The 13,932-nt window shown below is 38.6% G+C and overlaps 1 protein-coding gene across 1 annotated transcript in view; it reads left to right on the plus strand.

Annotated features, from left to right (window-relative positions):
• Positions 1 to 260: 260 nt before the first annotated feature.
• Positions 261 to 13,932, plus strand: part of ADCY2 (adenylate cyclase 2) — a 480,497-nt gene continuing 466,825 nt past the window's right edge. Inside the window, exons 1-2 of the mRNA XM_026659125.1 lie at positions 261 to 625; positions 11,344 to 11,541. Coding sequence (XP_026514910.1) covers positions 401 to 625; positions 11,344 to 11,541 — 423 coding nt within the window. The 5' untranslated portion in view covers positions 261 to 400. The remainder of the gene's footprint in view (positions 626 to 11,343; positions 11,542 to 13,932) is intronic.

Genomic DNA, 13,932 nt, shown 5'->3' on the forward strand with positions numbered 1-13,932 from the left:
CGGGAAACCCTGCCCCGGAGCTGGGGCGGCGGGAGAGGAGCATCCCCTGGCTGTGTTTGGGTTGGTGGACGAGGGGCGGGAGCGCACAGCCAACCTCGGGGCTACCCCGGACGCTTGCTGCGGGCACCGCCCCTCCGCGAGGAGGAGCTGCTCCGCCACCCCTGCTCAGGCGGAGCCGGGCAGGGCATGTGCACAGGGGGTGGTGCCTGCTGCTGCTGAGCCACACGGAGCTGCGAGCCAAGAGGCGGCCGGCGCACCATGCTGCTCCTCTCGCTGGCCAGCGCAAGGCTGCGCCCCGCTCCTGAGCCCGCCCGCCCGCCGCAGCGGCGCTGAGGGGAACCTGCTTCAGCCGGGGTGAGCGGCCGCGCCGGCCACCTGCGCGGGGCACTGGGCCGCTCGGATGTGGCAAGAAGCGATGATGAGGCGGCGCCGCTATTTGCTGGAGCGGGCAGAGCAGGCGGCCGACGGGGGCTGCGGGGTGAGCAGCGAGCAGCCCCGCTCCCGGGACTGGCTTTACGAGTCCTACTACTGCATGAGCCAGCAGCACCCGCTCCTCGTCTTCCTGCTGCTCATCGTGATGGGCGCCTGCCTGGCGCTGCTCGCCGTCTTCTTCGCTTCGGGGCTGGTAAGCGACCTGCTCCCGCTCCTGGCCTTCTCCTTCCCCACCGCTGCCCCGCGAGCCCCCTCCCCTCCCATTGCCCTGGCTCCCTGCGGGTCCTTGTTATCTAATTTGGTGGCCGCGTTCCGCTCTGCAGAGCAGGCTGGGGGTGCAGCGAAGGCGGCAGACGCGGTGCTAAAGAAAGTTGCGTTGTCCAGGGGTGGCGTGGTCCAGCAGCTCGGTAGGCAGGGGTACGGGGCTCCATTGGTCACCCACAGCCCTTCCTCCGCCGCAAACTTCGCTGCTTCTTGTTGTAGTCTTAAAACGAGTTAGAGCAGCGGCAGTTAGAAGTTTGGGCTCCTATTTAATGGATCTAAAGCTGCATCGACAACACATCGAGTTTAATTCGCTTAATTTATTGGCTCTGTTTCAGATTAGCCGTATTGACCTTTTTTTAGTAGCAGGATTTAAATCTGCAAAAACCTTTAGTCCCCAGCAGCATTTTAAAACAATCCATTTTATGGCATTGAAGAAAGGCAGTGGAGCCTTTTTCTCTTCTTCGTAGTCACAACGTTTTCAGAGACTGACCCAGTTTCTAGACAGAGATTCTGCTGCAGAGTGAAGCCTTTAATTTTTAGGAGAATGAAAGTTTCTTGTGCTCGCTACCCTTCCTGCATGCTAACTGCAGAGCTTCCAGGAGTTGGGAAAAAAAATGTCACAACAGCAGATCTCAATCTTACCAGCTCTTGATTTCCTTCAAAAATCTGTGGATTTGTACCCTTGAATTGAACAGAGAGGAAAAGCTGTAGAGGGCAGTAAAATTCCTATTCCTTATGGCATCTTTCCACATTTAATGTTCAGGTTGTCACAGTGTATACTGAGCGATAGTGCTTTCAGATTTTAAATAAAAGAATGGGACATTCTGGTTTTCAGTTTGTATGTTTTGTCGGAATGGTCTAATAACATTTATTGGCTGTAGTTAATAGCCTCCAAGTGAGGATGAAGTTGAACAGATTTGTATCTCTTCTGTTACAAGCTCAAGAAGGATATTGCATATTTAAACAATTGGTGAACCCTGTAGGCACTTTTTTCCTTACCTACTAGGCGCAAACACCAGCATTCATGACACCTGAAGACTTCTCTCTTGACAACTGGAGCAAAGTGTTTTGAGGGGGCTCAGACTAGGTAAAGAAACACAATGAAGTCTGATGTTTGTTGTTTGTTTTAAGGTAAGGTTCCCAGTCTGTTAAATGGAGGATAGATGCAAAACAACAGGAACATAAAACTAGTAGCAGCAGAAGTGGCTAGTGGTACTGCAGGCTAGTGCACTAGTGTTTCACTTCAGGAACCCTGTGTTCAAACCACAGATTAAATTGATGATCTCATTCTAGTTAGTTAAAGACGTTTTTGCACAGTTCAATGTGCTTAACAATCAGTGCTCAAGAGACCCAGGACTGGAGAAGCAGGTGTCCATGTTGGATGCGAACATTGAGATGTATTTGCATAGCTAAGGTTGCAGAGTACCTGCCTACAGGTTGTTTGGGTCAAGGCAGTGCCACCAGGACCTCACAATCATTAGCACTAAAATTCACATTTTTAAAATAAAAACCAGCATTCATTTCTCTGATTCAGTGTAATTCACAACTTGTTATAACAGGCTGTACATGCTCAGTTTCATAACTCTATTTCTGAAGTAAATCATTTGCAATAGTGGTGTAACAGCAGGTCTAAACTGAAAGACTATTGAGAGTTATGGAAACAGAGCTGTATGAGTTGGCAAAGTCTTGCAAAGAGTTACAACCTCAGAAACACTCTGAATTTTATAGTTCAGTCTGTCATTGGAATTCCAGACATACCACAGAGAAAAAAACTGCTTTTAGAACTTTTTTCCAATGTTTCATTTTCCGGTGGTTGACAATGAAAAGAGTGAGTGAGGAGAGAGAAAGGATTCTTCTTTGAAGTTTTCAGCTGTGAGATGGAAGTGATTTCATTTTCAAGATGGAGTGAAAGTTTGCCATTGGAGACTGCAGCCACTGGATATTGGACAAAATTCTTTGGATCATTGCCTAGATTTCCACCTAAAAATGTCATATTAGAATAATCTTGCCTGGATTTATTCATAGCCAAGGAATTTTTTGAAGGCTTAAATCTGTTTCTCTTATATCTGATTTAGAATTTACATCCTCCTTGCCTAGATATAGGACCATAATCATAGCAAGATGAAGGGTCTGCGCAATTATATATAAAATTATTCATATCTGATCTGGAAAAGCCATTCTGGAATACTACCAGCTCTGACTTTATTTTGCACATACAGTATGTGGTGGTTTTGTGTGCAATATTTAATTAGGTCAGACAGTAACAGAGTAGAAATGAAGTCATCTTTCAGTCCAACGCAATACTATTTCTAAACAGTTATGTACCATGTTTTGAAGTTAAAGAAAATCTTTAACAGTCACACCTTTGGGTTTCTTATTATGCAGTTAAGATTATTTTGAAAGAATCTTAAGTGCATTGTGAAAACAAATTCCAGTTTGACATTTTACAACGTAATTTGATTCATTTTCTTATTTTTACTTCCAATTTGAGAAATGAACTCTAGAATCAGGCATCTGTTAGGTAAAAGGAAGAACATAAATTATTAAGTATTTTTATATTTCAGGCTTTCCCTAAGAAAATTTGAGTCTGACGGTCGTAAGACAACTACCTTTTTTGCTTTTATTTAGTATTTGTATTTATTTTGTTAAAATAGATTGCCATGCCTAATTGATTTCTGATATATTTCATGTATGTCTCAGACTTCATCTTTCTTTTTTGATAATACATTCTCAACTATTTCCAAAATATGGCCAGCCTTACAGGGAAATGTTACACTTAGTCATTTACTTTGACCTGTCACAATACCAGTTATAAGATGAAAAATTCATAGAAGCTTCAAAAGAATTATATTAAAGAAGGTGGTTTGAATTTCAAATTGCTATTTGAAATCTAATTCTGTTAACTATGCAGTACACTGGTTTTTATTTAAATGGTTTCTTTGGAGATTGTGTTCTATATCATAAGAATACTGTGTTTTTGACCTTTGAAACTAAAGTTTAGAACCTCTTATATATTAAATATACAATTCCTGGGATAGTGGTAGATGAACAGTCAGAGCTAGAAGCTCTAAATGATACTGTACATTTTCTTTCCTGCTCTGTGTCAGCCTTTTAAATGTCCTTCTATCATGTAGCTCCTTTTGCTTCTCTGCACCTGACATAAAATATATAATAAATCAAACACTGGGGAAACAGGTCAGGCTTCCATCTTTGGCAGCTGCTTGAAAAGATGGAGAGCAAATTCCTTATTCCCAGATCCCTAAGAGCCTTCCAGTAATAAGAAAGCAGTGCCAGATGTCAGTGTTATTTTCAGTAGCTACTTACTCTCTTGTTGCTTCCTTGTTCTATATATAAGGAGCAAGAGGAACCCATTTCCCCCCTCCTTGTTAGTATACAAACTACTTACTATTGCCAGCAATACACTGAATAATTCTGGCCATATATGCGTTATAATCCCAATTTGTAGGAATAAAAAAGAATTGGTTAATTTTGGGCTTGAAGGTCATTGAAATGTAGAATTGTGAAGGAGTGTGTCTGAAATATCTACAGTTGTGACATTCTGTTCCTTATATAACTAAATGAAGATTTTGTTGGGGTCACTTTTGGAAGTGAGATGCTACATATATGTAAATGTTTAACCTTAAAATTACTATTTAAAGAGCATATATATTTGGATGGCTGTTTTATTAACTACAATATGGTAGAAGTAACCATGTGAAGTAACAGTGGAATCCACTCACCCGTTAGATTGGTCACATCTATTTTAAATAGTAGAGTATCCTGTGCACTGTCTATAGTTGTGTGGCTGAATTTTGCTCATATTCCAGCTACCAGAATTTGGCTTAGTTTTTCTTTAAATAAGAAAAAAAAAAATCAGATGCTGGTGCTCCATTATTACAGAGGCAAAATCTGGGTCTGTAAAAATCCCTTTGATTTTAAATCAGTTTGATTCACAGGCATGAAAGAGGGCAGAATGTGTCTTTAGGGGATGAACTTTAAGAATCTTTTCTGTGATAAGAATAACTGCATTCTATAACTTTTCATATGGATTTGTAGTTACTTATGACACATTTGAAACACTATTCCGTAGTCACTGTTCTGTGTTAAATGATTTGAATGTTATTTAGTTATACTGATTTCTCAAGTTTCTGGATCAATGCTTGAAAAATGTAAAGTTTTAAAATAATTATCCAGCAATAGTAAGGGTCATTAAAAAATAATAAAAATAAATAAGTACCATTTTCCTCTCTCTCATATTAAATTTGTTATGTACTCTCCGTCTCAAATTTTGTGATCCTTAACAAGTAAAACAGTTCCTGAAGTCATCAAGAATTTTGCTTGCTTAGGGACTGCATTTGGTTCTATATCAGGAACAAAATTATAGGCGACAACTACTTTTTAGCTGATTTGAAAGTTGGAGTCAAAGTGCAAAGTTATCATTACGTTATTTAATGGTTCAAGACTTGGATATTCATCAGTTCATGGTCCTGACTTCAGTTGGGCTGCATGGATATAAAAAAGCATATATTTGACCTTTGATGTGTATACCCAGTGCTGTTGCTCTGAAAACCATAACTTTGACTCTTGTGACTATCATTGATATTTTAACTTCATAAGAATGTTGCATTAATTTAGCTTTTTTGCACTAAATTCGTTATTGTTTAAAACACTTAAAATTGAAACAATATACTTCAGTAAGTATACTTCAAACTTGTATTTACATGTATCTGAGTATTTGGATTTCAAATACATTAAACATCAGATGAATTTATTTGAAAATCTTATTTAACAAAAGGATAGGTAGAGTACTTGCTTTCATGCACTTCTCTGCTAATGTGCCTTAACCTCTTTTTTAGAGGGAACACTTCAAGGGGTGAAAATATAGTTAATTGTTACTGGCCATCTAGTCCTTGGCTTCTCTTCTGTGAGTGCCACCCAGCAGCAATTGTAAAGGTTTTCTGATGTGGACACCAGTCTACTAGGAGTTGGACTGAGACCACTAACTCATTTCCCATATTAAACATTTTCAGATGGGAGCAACTGTTGGTTACTGCCATGCTGGGCTGGATTTCAAATGGTGGCATATAAGTGCATTCAATTTCCAATCCCCCGAACCCTATCCAGTCCATTAGAACCAAAAAGATGAATTATTAATATGCACTGACAGATTTTATTTCATATACCATTAACAAAGTCAAGTGATGCAAATCAATGAAGAAGAATTCCAGATACTGCAAGCTGCCAAAAACATGTGACATTTATAGAATGAAAAAATAAAAAGCAGGAAGAATGGATTTATAGTTGGAGTCAGAACAGCTCAGGCTGGGTGTCTGGGGATTGCCAAAGCCGTCATTAAGCAAGGATCACTTACACCAGCACATAGGGCGTGATTCAGATCACCTACACCATTTTTTTGGTGGTGTAACTACATTGACTCCCAGGGGGTTACTTCTGCTTTATAGTGGTATATGTGTGATAGAGTCAGGCATAAAAACAGTTTACAGAAATCACCCTGTCATCCTGAATCTTGTATAACATAGGGTCAAACCACATTCCTCCAACATCGAAACTATCAGTGGCTTGTCTCTGTTTAATCCAAAAGAGTTGCACTGGAGCTGAATTTGACTCTGTTCTTTAGATGGAAAACAAAATGCTATAAAAATGATTATGTAATTTTAAAAATAGGGTGTATTTTAATGCAGTCATGTATTTTCTGGAAAACCTTCTATCTTTGGAATTTAACCAATATTAAATAATAATTTATCACACTCTGAAAAGTGAATATGGGAAAATGGCATCTTATTCAGTAGATCTGTTCCCTCTGAGTATTCAGAGTTATATCCAGCTCACTTTAGTGACAAAAATATATTTTTCTCCTTGTCACTACTTTCAACTCTGCAGAGCCAAGAGTGCTAAGATTAAGTGAGCTTAGTGTTCTGTTCCAATTTGTGCATCATGCACGTAGTTGTTTACTAGATTCCAAATAATTTACACCTTTGCCATTCCATGGGTGGCAAGAGTCCCACTGAGGGCATAATTTGTCCTGAAGACCCTTTTATTACTGGTGATGATGATGCATGATGGGAAATAATCCAGTTTGGCTTCCACATCCCAAGCTAAATTTGCTTGGCTGGAAGTTAGAAAAAAATACCTTTTTAACTTTTAAACTGGTCACATTTGTTACAAAAATAATTGAATCATTGAGGGATGATAACCCTTGAACCCTAAAGGCCTATTTTTGTTACAGTTACTTTTCAGAATAGAGCCACACTTTTAACAATAAGTATGTGAAGACTAATGTACTTTGCTATTTTGTTTGAAGAAGCATTTCAAAATTCTCCTTTTGCTTTTACATTTAAATTTAGAAAACATTTCATAATATTCAGCTATGGACATAATAAGCTATTCAAGTTAGTTCAGCTTGAGTGTGCACAAGATTGATAAAACGATTGAGACCGCAGCAGTAGTCTGCTACACATAGGCTGGAGGCAAATTACATTAGCAGTACAGAATAAACCATAAAGTACCAAAGGATTAAAGTAGCCAATGGAAACATATTATTTGCTAAAATTGAAAATATTAAACTTCCATTATTTTATAGAGACACTTCATTAAAATGTATGATTTATCATAAAAGAGTTCAGTGATGTACAGTAGTTCTGTTGTTTAAAATCTAAACTGAGGTCATGCCATTTATTTGGACAAAGAAATAATTGCGTAAAGGATGACAAAAGCTGTAGCTTCTTGAAAAGACCCCAGAGAGTGATTCTTCAGTTTCCACCTGAGATAACAGGATTATTGCATATTGCATAAAAGCTCAGAATTCTGTCCAGAACAGTGGTAGACATTTAATTTGTTCAGTAATTAAAAGACAGCAAGGGAGAAAACGTTTAGAAAGATAAAGAGCTGATCAAAGAAGAACCATATACTGTAGGCTAAGCCATTATGTTGGAAGGCACCATGCTGTCAGTTTAATTCCATTACCTTCAGTGTACTTTAATCTCTGAGACCAATGATAGAAAAGACAAAAATATTTTCTTTACTTTTTGGAAAAGGGCTAAGGAAATGTAACGTTTAGGTTTTCAAGGTTTCGTCTCTTTGCACTTGTCTGCTGATTTTAGCCTACTGCTCATGTTAATATTTGTAACTTTCTTATCAGTGTTTTGCCAGTTTTAAATGTTCAGCATTTGAATTTATGTCACTGATCATCCTTAGTTTCTATGAAGCAATATAAGAAAATATTATGGTTAAAAGCTGGTTCCAAATTAAAATTATGGGCCAAATCCTCCACCCTGGCTGACACTACATTAACATTTATTTCTACATGCAGAGTTGTGAAATACCTAAGGGTTTTTTTTTTTTTTTTTTTAGAAAAAATCCCAATTTAGTGATTTGTGTGTGTGTTTTCTAAACTGTTTCATTGTTTTGAACTTCTTTGACTCTGACATATACTTACACAAGCATAAGCGATATTTGAAAGGTTTTGGATATTAAAAACATGAGCCAGATCCTAATGTGGTGTAAATTGGTGTAGCTTCTTTGAAATCAATGATGTTTTCATTTACATAAACTGAAGATCTGTCCCATTATGTTCTAAGGCTTCTTGTTCTCCCTATTTGGACACAGTCTGTCTAGGGGCATAGTTAGTGCATTGGATCGATTTTCATTGGCTGTTGAAAAGAGGGAAATGGGTGGAATTTTGAATTGCTAGGGATGCCTGGTTTCCCAATAATCTATAAACAAATGATTGAATATACTGAAATAATGAAAACAGATATTTTCAGTATTGTTCTCATCATTGAACTTTAGCCTCAGCAATCTTTTAAGTCCCTGTTTCTCTTCAGTGTTAGTTTTATTCAGTAGCAGTCTGTTCATCTTTAATGCTAGCAACATCACTTTCTATGAGATACAAAACATGCAACATAATGTTAGCATGTAGTAATCTAGGGAAACTAGACCCTTTAGAATATAACACAGTGTTCTGGGCTCAGATCCATGCAATCCCAGAGTAGAAGTGCAGAAGTGAAAAACTCAGCTGAAATTCCTTTTTGTATGGCTTTGTCTAACCTCCCTTTGGTTAAGACAGTAAAAAATAAATGCAGTGAGGTATAGTAATACATCATTAAGATCAGGAATTCAGATGCACAACATTCAGGAGATTCAAAGATAGAGTTCAGCAATTGTAACTCTACTACATTACCCATATGTAATATTTCGGCATTTAGTATGTGTGATTACATTTGTGTTCATATTTGATCCTACTGCTGCAAATATGTATACACATGCTTAACTTTAAGCAGTAGTCTTCTCTGTCTTCAAAATCACTACTCAGGTACTTAAAGGTAAACATATGCATAAAAGTGTATGTGTTTATGTGCCAAAGTTGCATGGTGTGATATAAGAATCATAACTTGAAATTTCCTGATATTAGTTCTTTCTGTTTAAGTTCTGATTGCTAATATTGAAATCACAATTTTTTGAGATACCTTTTTAAATTAAAAGGGAAAAAAATTAAAAACAGGAGAAAAGTGAGTTTCTGCACATTACAATCCCACTTCTGATCCCACTGAAGTCAGAGATTTGCTATTGACTTTAATGGGCACAGGAGCATGGGTCATCTCAAAGAGCAGAAAGGAAAAGTAGAAACAAAAAGGTGAGAGTGAAAACTGCTGCTACATTTACATGTCTTTAGTCACAGTCAAAAAAGTGTATATTTTGAACGTGCTAACTTTAAAGGTGGGTAAGAGAAGTGTCATAAACCATCCCAGTGTTTTAAAAAGGAGTATGTTGGGATCCCGAAAGTGTGGGGTCCTCATTCTTCACTACCCTAATGGTTTCCAGGATACTGTACATTAAGAGATGCAAAGCATCTGCGTGCTAGAAATGTGAATTATATATGCAATGATGACCACATACTACAAACAAAAAAAGGTGATTTTGGGCAGAGGGGGAAGGGAAGGACTTGCCAGAGACTTTGGGAAGATGTTAAGAATATCTCTGCAGATATTCAGTGTTTTCTTGAATCACTAAGGGTACGTCTTCACTTACATCGGGGTCCGGATGTAAGCAATCGGTTTTCTGAGTTCGATTTATCGCGTCTGGTTAAGACGCGATAAATCGATCCTGGATCGATCCCGGAAGTGCCCCGGATCGATCCCGGAAGTGCTCGCCGTCGACGCTGGTACTCCAGCTCGGCGAGCGGAGTACGCAGCATCGACGGGGGAGCCTTCCTGCCGCGTCTGGACCGCGGTAACTTCGGACTAAGGTACTTCGAATTCAGCTACGTTATTAACGTAGCTGAATTTGCGTACCTTAGTCCGAAGTGGGGGGGTTAGTGTAGACCAGGCCTTTGTGGGGGAAAGGGAATGAGAATGTACTGCACCTCCAGAACATGTTTTCAATCTTATCTAACTTCATTGTTAGTCAGACAATTTTTGTTCAAACAAAAGAAAATGTGCACATCCCATTGAGAACTATTATATGACATGCCAAGTTCTAAAGTTTAAAAATAAAGCCAGTTTTAAGTTATCAGAGCAGAAAAAAGCATCAGCAAAATTAAAGAATAAGAAACATACTTGCACATCTTAAAATCAACCAAATGGAATTTTTCATATTATCCAGAAGAATTCACCTTTGGGCTGAGAAACAAATATGAGAAATTTCAGCCTAAAGGGTAATTTTCTGGAAGGTTTAAGCTCTTGAAAAATAGGGTCTTGGGGCCTGACTCTGCAGCTCTTGCTCACGCTACTGATCCCATTGCAGTCTGGACTGCTTGCATAAGTGAGTAACTGTGTGTATAAGGATTGCAGGATCAGGTCTTTACAGTGCTAGTGCCTCTAACCATAAGTACTGTGGAGCTAATACAATGGTATAAAACAATTCTTAATTTTATTTTAGTATAATGTTAAAGTGATTTGTCTTGAAAGTTATAAAGTCATGTAGTAACAACTGATTACTTATTTTTGGTTCGGCAAATAATTTTAAGTATTGCTTAGTTTAAATAAATCTCATTGTAGACTGGATATGATTGAAACCTGATTCACATGTAACTGATTTTGCCAAGTTCTGGGATTCCATTAACTACTAAATTTCCAGTAAGATGGCTTAAGAAACTAAACTCAGTCTATGCATATGAAACATTTAGTTAAGTAATTGATATAGCTTTCAATACAACAAAACCTCCAGAGAAGTGTGAATAATACATTCCTATTTTACCCATACATTCTTTGCTGCTATTCTGGACTAGGTAAGAAGGAGTTAAGCCCAAATTTTTAAAGGTATTTAGGCATTGCTCCGCTCAGCATTGCAAGCCTAAACAGTTTAAATGGCTAAGTCCCACTTCAGTGTGTATAATAATCTTCCTGATTCTACTTTGTAATAATCATTTCCTCCATTTATCATAGGATGCACATTGCAATAGTATAGTTAATAGTTTTTGTATTATGTAAATAGCCCCAAATGCGATATTAAAAGTGAAAAAAATATTTCTGTGTATTCAGCATCATGCCTTTGTAAGATTCAGACTCATTGGGCTATCAATTTAGAACAAATAATCGTTTAATCAAATATTTTTGAGGAAGACATATTTTAATTGTGAGCCCAAGTGCTTTAAGTTTTAACTTCCTTTTCACTTCTCTCTCTTTCCAGGAAATTGACGATCATGTGGCATTTTTAATAACCGTTCCAACAGCCCTAGCAATCTTCTTTGCCATATTTATCCTTGTCTGCATAGAATCTGTGTTTAAGAAGCTACTCCGTATTTTCTCTTTGGTGGTGTGGGTGTGTCTTGTTGCCATGGGATATCTCTTCATGTGTTTTGGAGGTATCATGTGTCCCTGGGACCAGGTAAGTTTTTTTTTTTAAATTTGTTTTTCTTTATATTTGAGTCAGATCCTGAGAACCCTTTCATATACAAGTATTCTCATTCCTGTCAGTGGGATAGCTCATGTGAAATACCTGCATAAGTAAGGGTTTGCAGGCTCAGATTCTACATAAATGTATTTCTATCTGCAACATGAAAAAAATGAGCTTGTGCCCTCTTTTGCTCTTAATACTGTAGAAAGAAGGTCTCAAATATTTCTTTTCTTTTTGCCTCCTTGTTTAGATATTGAACATTCTATTTTTTCTATCATGAAAAATTCTGTGGTGACTGGAAAACTAGTGCAATTATGGTATCAGAAGAGTAAAGTCACCAAAAGCAGAGTTATGGAGAGGGAAAGGGTGTTTTAGTCAAACTGTTTAAAACTTTGTTTTTTGTTAACACCTGTTCAATTCCAATAAATTACAACTCCAACCCATTGGAGAAAAGATGTATTTGTTAAAGGTTCAACATTCCCCTCTCTTCAGTTCCCATCCCTTGCAGTACAAATGTTCTGAGCTCTCCAACAGATCCTCCACAAAACCCAAACTTTCTGGACACCCCCAATACTTCTAAGGCTTGGTCCACACTGGGGCGGGGATCGATCTAGGAAACGCAACTTCAGCTACGAGAATACCGTAGCTGAAGTCGACGTTTCCTAGATCGAACTAAGTTTACTTACTGCGGGTCCACGCGGCACAGGCAAGCTCCCCTGTCGACAGTGCTTCCTCCTCTCGGCGAGCAGGAGTTCCGCAGTCGACGGGGGAGCACTTCTGGGATTGATTTATCGCGTCCAGATGAGACGCGATAAATCGATCCCAGAAGATCGATCTCTACCCGCCGAATCAGGCGGGTAGTGTGGACCTAGCCTAAGATAATAAACAATTAGGGAGGGGGGGAAATACTTTCCTCCACAACCTTCTAGGCCTTCTCCATATGTCTTAAAGGAGCAAGATAGGGCATAAGCCCAATTACAAAACCCAAAACAAAACCTCAAACCCACTTAGCAGATCATCTTTACATGCCTACCCCTCTAACAACATAATGTATGATAAATAAACTAAAAAAGAGGTGCTTCTTCTGATTAGTGTAGGTGTTTTTGGAAGGTCATTGAATGTGAACCCTAATCTATAATTAGTTTATTCATATCAATAACCATTAAGCAACACCTGAAATTCTGTAGCACGGAACAAATAAAAGGAAAAAAAGAATCCTGTTGTATTGAATAATGTCCTTGTATCCTGTAACTGGCAGATTAAGCTACTTGAAAAAGCAAGTAAATGAGTATTAGAATTCCTCTGTTAAGTAACTTATTCCAGAGAACTAATTCACTTCTGCTTTCAGTATAGGCTTGGAAAACGAGCAAAGTGTGACAAATATAATTATTAAATCTAATATGACTAAAACTAAAAACAAACCCCCCCCCCGCCCCCCCAACATGCTTTGCTATTAGTACTTGCTAAGGAGTGCAGTATTAAGTCTCTCAATTAATGTAAGAACTAAACAAGGTGAATCAGATGATGATAGACTCAGCATGTTGCTTTTTAAATTAGATATATAAAAATGTATCTAGGAGAACAAAAACAACTGTGATATATAAATGATCAAAAACTAAGGTCCATATCACCCCTAGACTTCTGTGACTGGACAAGCTAATGGTCAGAAAATCTCTCCTGGGAAGTATGAGGGTGAGGGTGAGGGTGGGGGTGGGAAACATTATTTCTGCCTCTATGGGATCTTACTGAAGCATCTCACTGAAGCTCTTTACGTTCAGTTAAGCTCCATGACATCAGCCCCTGCCAAGACTGTGGATTTCCATGCAGAAATCTGATTGTGAATTAATGCTGCTTCAAGAGCATTAAGCCTTGCTAGGAACCCCCTCTCCATGGCAGCTATAGCACAGCCTCAGAAGGACTATGCCATGGTGCAGCAGCAGCAATGCATAGGGGCAGCCCCTCCATGGAAGTGGGGGACCCTCAGTATCTGTTTAGAAGAAAACTATGGGGTTGGGAGGCTACACCTCCTGGTTTTTTTGCAGCACCCCAGTACTTCCTCACAGCGGGGAGGATTTGAGCAACATGAAGTATATCTGATGGAGTCTTCTGCCTTGTCCCATGCCAGTGTCATTCCCCTGAATATCACTGCAGGAATGCATGACCTACTCCTGTCAAAATGCCCATTAAATTCAGTTGGCACAGAACTGACACCTAAATTGGTAAATCTACTGTGATTTATTTGTCATATTTCTAATACTTATTATTAATCCACTGTATATAGAATTATATTTTGCAACTTTTATTTTCTTGCTTTTCCCTCCCATTGAATTGTAACAAGTATTTTATCATGTATATTAAGTTTTCCTTTTGCAAATTCTTGTT

This window comes from Terrapene carolina, unplaced genomic scaffold (assembly GCF_002925995.2).
Source record: "Terrapene carolina triunguis isolate 2854851 unplaced genomic scaffold, T_m_triunguis-2.0 Scaffold580, whole genome shotgun sequence".
Lineage (NCBI taxonomy): Eukaryota > Metazoa > Chordata > Testudines > Emydidae > Terrapene > Terrapene triunguis.